The sequence below is a fragment of the Sycon ciliatum genome, chromosome 5 (genome assembly GCF_964019385.1).
Source record: "Sycon ciliatum chromosome 5, ocSycCili1.1, whole genome shotgun sequence".
Taxonomy (NCBI): Eukaryota; Metazoa; Porifera; class Calcarea; order Leucosolenida; family Sycettidae; genus Sycon; species Sycon ciliatum.
This window is the reverse complement of record NC_088647.1, coordinates 15,033,267-15,035,984: the sequence shown is the minus strand read 5'-3', so window position 1 is coordinate 15,035,984 and position 2,718 is coordinate 15,033,267. Positions and strand designations below refer to the sequence as shown.

The 2,718-nt window shown below is 48.5% G+C and overlaps 1 protein-coding gene across 1 annotated transcript in view; it reads left to right on the top strand.

Annotated features, from left to right (window-relative positions):
• LOC135816624 (uncharacterized) overlaps positions 1–1,655 on the top strand; it is a 1,779-nt gene extending 124 nt beyond the window's left edge. Inside the window, exons 1-2 of the mRNA XM_065329788.1 lie at positions 1–101; positions 900–1,655. The exon at positions 1–101 is cut by the window's left edge and continues 124 nt beyond it. Of these exons, the coding sequence (XP_065185860.1) occupies positions 1–101; positions 900–1,270 (472 nt within the window). The 3' untranslated portion in view covers positions 1,271–1,655. The remainder of the gene's footprint in view (positions 102–899) is intronic.
• Positions 1,656–2,718: the final 1,063 nt, after the last annotated feature.

Here is a 2,718-nt window from a genome sequence, read left to right as displayed (position 1 = left end):
CGATGGCTTTGACTACAGCAAGTGTACAAGCAGCGAGAAAACTTGCAGCGCCTTCAGCAAGGGCTACTGCGTGTCCGCGACGGAGTACGACGCCACCGTCGGTAAGTAACACTATTTGTGTGTGTGTGTGTGTGTGCGCGCGCGCGCGCGTGTGTATGTATGTGTGTGTCTCCGTGTGTGTGCGTGCGTGTGTGTGTGTGTGTGTGGTGTGTGTGTACGAAATGCACGGACCAATACCAGTATGTAGCATGTAGGTGCTGTGTATGCGCCTTGCCCTTGGTCTGTAAAGTAGACTGCCATGTGCGTGATACTACACATGTACATAGCTTCGTTTACTGATCACCAATAGAATTCTGTTCCACCTTACTTGTAGCTTGTTGTTGTTGTTGTTGTTGTTGTTGTTGTTGTTGTTGTACTTTTACATTGTATTTAAAGTCGCATCGCAAATTGGCGGCTTCGTTTATGAAACCTCACTCCAACGCTCCACTAACGGTCTTCACTGCGAATAAAATTAATCAACGTTTGGGCCTGGCCCGTCGTCACTGACATCAGTGTGATTATAGTTTCGTCTTGGTCTAAGGCATGGGTTTGCTCCCACACTGGAGCTCGCGCTATTCCGCCGACTTGACTTGAGGTTCGATGGACTTCTCGTGTGCTCTGGATGGCAGTCGTGAGTCAGTCAAGTGCCAAGTCTAGTCGGCGGAATAGCGCGAGCTCCAGTGTGGGAGCAAACCCATTCCTAAAAAAAACTCATCGCGGAAGTCGCAACCACTATTTCGTCTTTGTCTCAGCTTGTATAACAATGCATGCAGCACACCAATCACTATCAGGCGGTGTGTTACTACTTTTCTTAACTGGCTCGTCTTGTCCTTGTGCTATCCTTGTGCTCCTCTGAAAAGGTTTCCAGCTGAAATGGAAGAAGGGATGTGACGGGGATTTCACGTCTAACGTCAACTGCGGTACCCAGAACACTAGCAAACACATTGAGACCAGTCCATTCGATAGCTCGGTTGTCGTCGTTGCCAATGTCTACCAGTGTTGCTATGGGGATAACTGCAACACCGGCAAGCCACCCAGGGATCCAGGTGCGAAGGATCCGCCATCTACTGGCGGACCCGTTGTGCAATCATCTACCGGTGGCGGTGGACCCGCTAGTCAGCCATCTACCCGAGGCCCCGCTGCAACCGTCACCACATCGTCGGCTTCATGGCCTCGCGGCCAGCTTGCAGCGCTGGTACTGAGTGCAGCGGCTGCATATGTGATGCACTAGCGGAATGCTGCGAGACTGTTAGGGAAAGAAAGAGATGGGAAGAGAAAGGGAGAGAGAGAGAGAGAGAGAGAGAGCTAGAAATTGTGAAAGGCGCAACTTCATCCTTCACCGAACCTCTTTGCTGGCTAGTAGGACGAGATATTGCTGTACATTGCATCACGATTATGTGTGTTGCCCACTCGCTCTTTGCACTGTTTGCCATTCACGTTTCTATCTTCTTGTTGTTGTTGTTGTTGTTGTTGTTGTTGTTGTTGTTGTTGTTGTTGTTGTTGTTGTTGTTGTTGTTGTTGTTGTTGTTGTTGTTGTTGTTGTTGTTGTTGTTGTTGTTGTTGTTGTTGTTGTTGTTGTTGTTGTTGTTGTTGTTGTTGTTGTTGTTGTTGTTGTTGTTGTTGTTGTTGTTGTTGTTGTTGTTGTTGTTGTTGTTGTTGTTGTTGTTGTTGTTGTTGTTGTTGTTGTTGTTGTTGTTGTACTTCGAAGTACAGTACTGTATTTAAAGTCGCATCACAAACAAGCAACTATGCCTTCTTAATATTATGTGGGCGTTTTTAGGAAGAAAATATTACGCAATAAAATGGAATGGAATGATGGTTGACTAGCAGAGGGTGTTATGGTGATACAGATACGAAAAGTATCTCAAGCAGTATGAGTCGAGAAAACCATGTGTTTTGTTTTTTTGTTTGTATTTATTTTGATTCGCAAATTCAAACGGGCATAGAACCCAATAACATGAAAGCGAATATGAAAATCATAATGAGAATGAGAATTCAAATACTTAGATCTTCAACGTAGAGTCAGCGGTACATCAGTGAGAGATCGGGTACAGCAGAAAGAGAACAGAAAAAAACAGACGATTTCGCTTGTCTTCAGCCTCTACAGGGGATTACCTGCGTGCGAAACTGCCGAGCGTGATGGATGGCACGGATGTCGCTGGGGAGGGCATTCCATGATGCAGCTCCCTTCCAAGCAAAGCGCCCCCGCCCCGCAACCCAATGGGAAACTGGCACGCACAGGCCCATGGCAGATTGGAGCCGAGTAGGGCCGGGTGCAGCGGGGGGGGGGGGGGGGGGTTAGCAGGGCTTGCAACTCTGGACTTGCCAGTGCATAACGACAGCGCCACACCAGGTATGCTAGCTTCTGATTGAAGACTTCTGCCACACGGAACACTGCAATGCGCTCCAGCACGGCAGCAGGTCGCGGGCAGGCGACCACGGAGGGCGGCCAAAGACAGCACGAGCCCCGCTGTTCTGCAGGACCTGTAGACGGTCGAGGTACCTTCTTTGCAGTGACGTCGAAGACATTGAAATGGGTGAAACTAATAGCTGCAGAGGTCACTACTGGACGTAGGCTCGTCAAAGTGGTGAACGAGGAATCAATAAACATAAGTTGAACATGGGGTTGACCATTCAAAGCGTTGCAGGTCCTCTAGCACAGATTTCGTGGCACTGGGA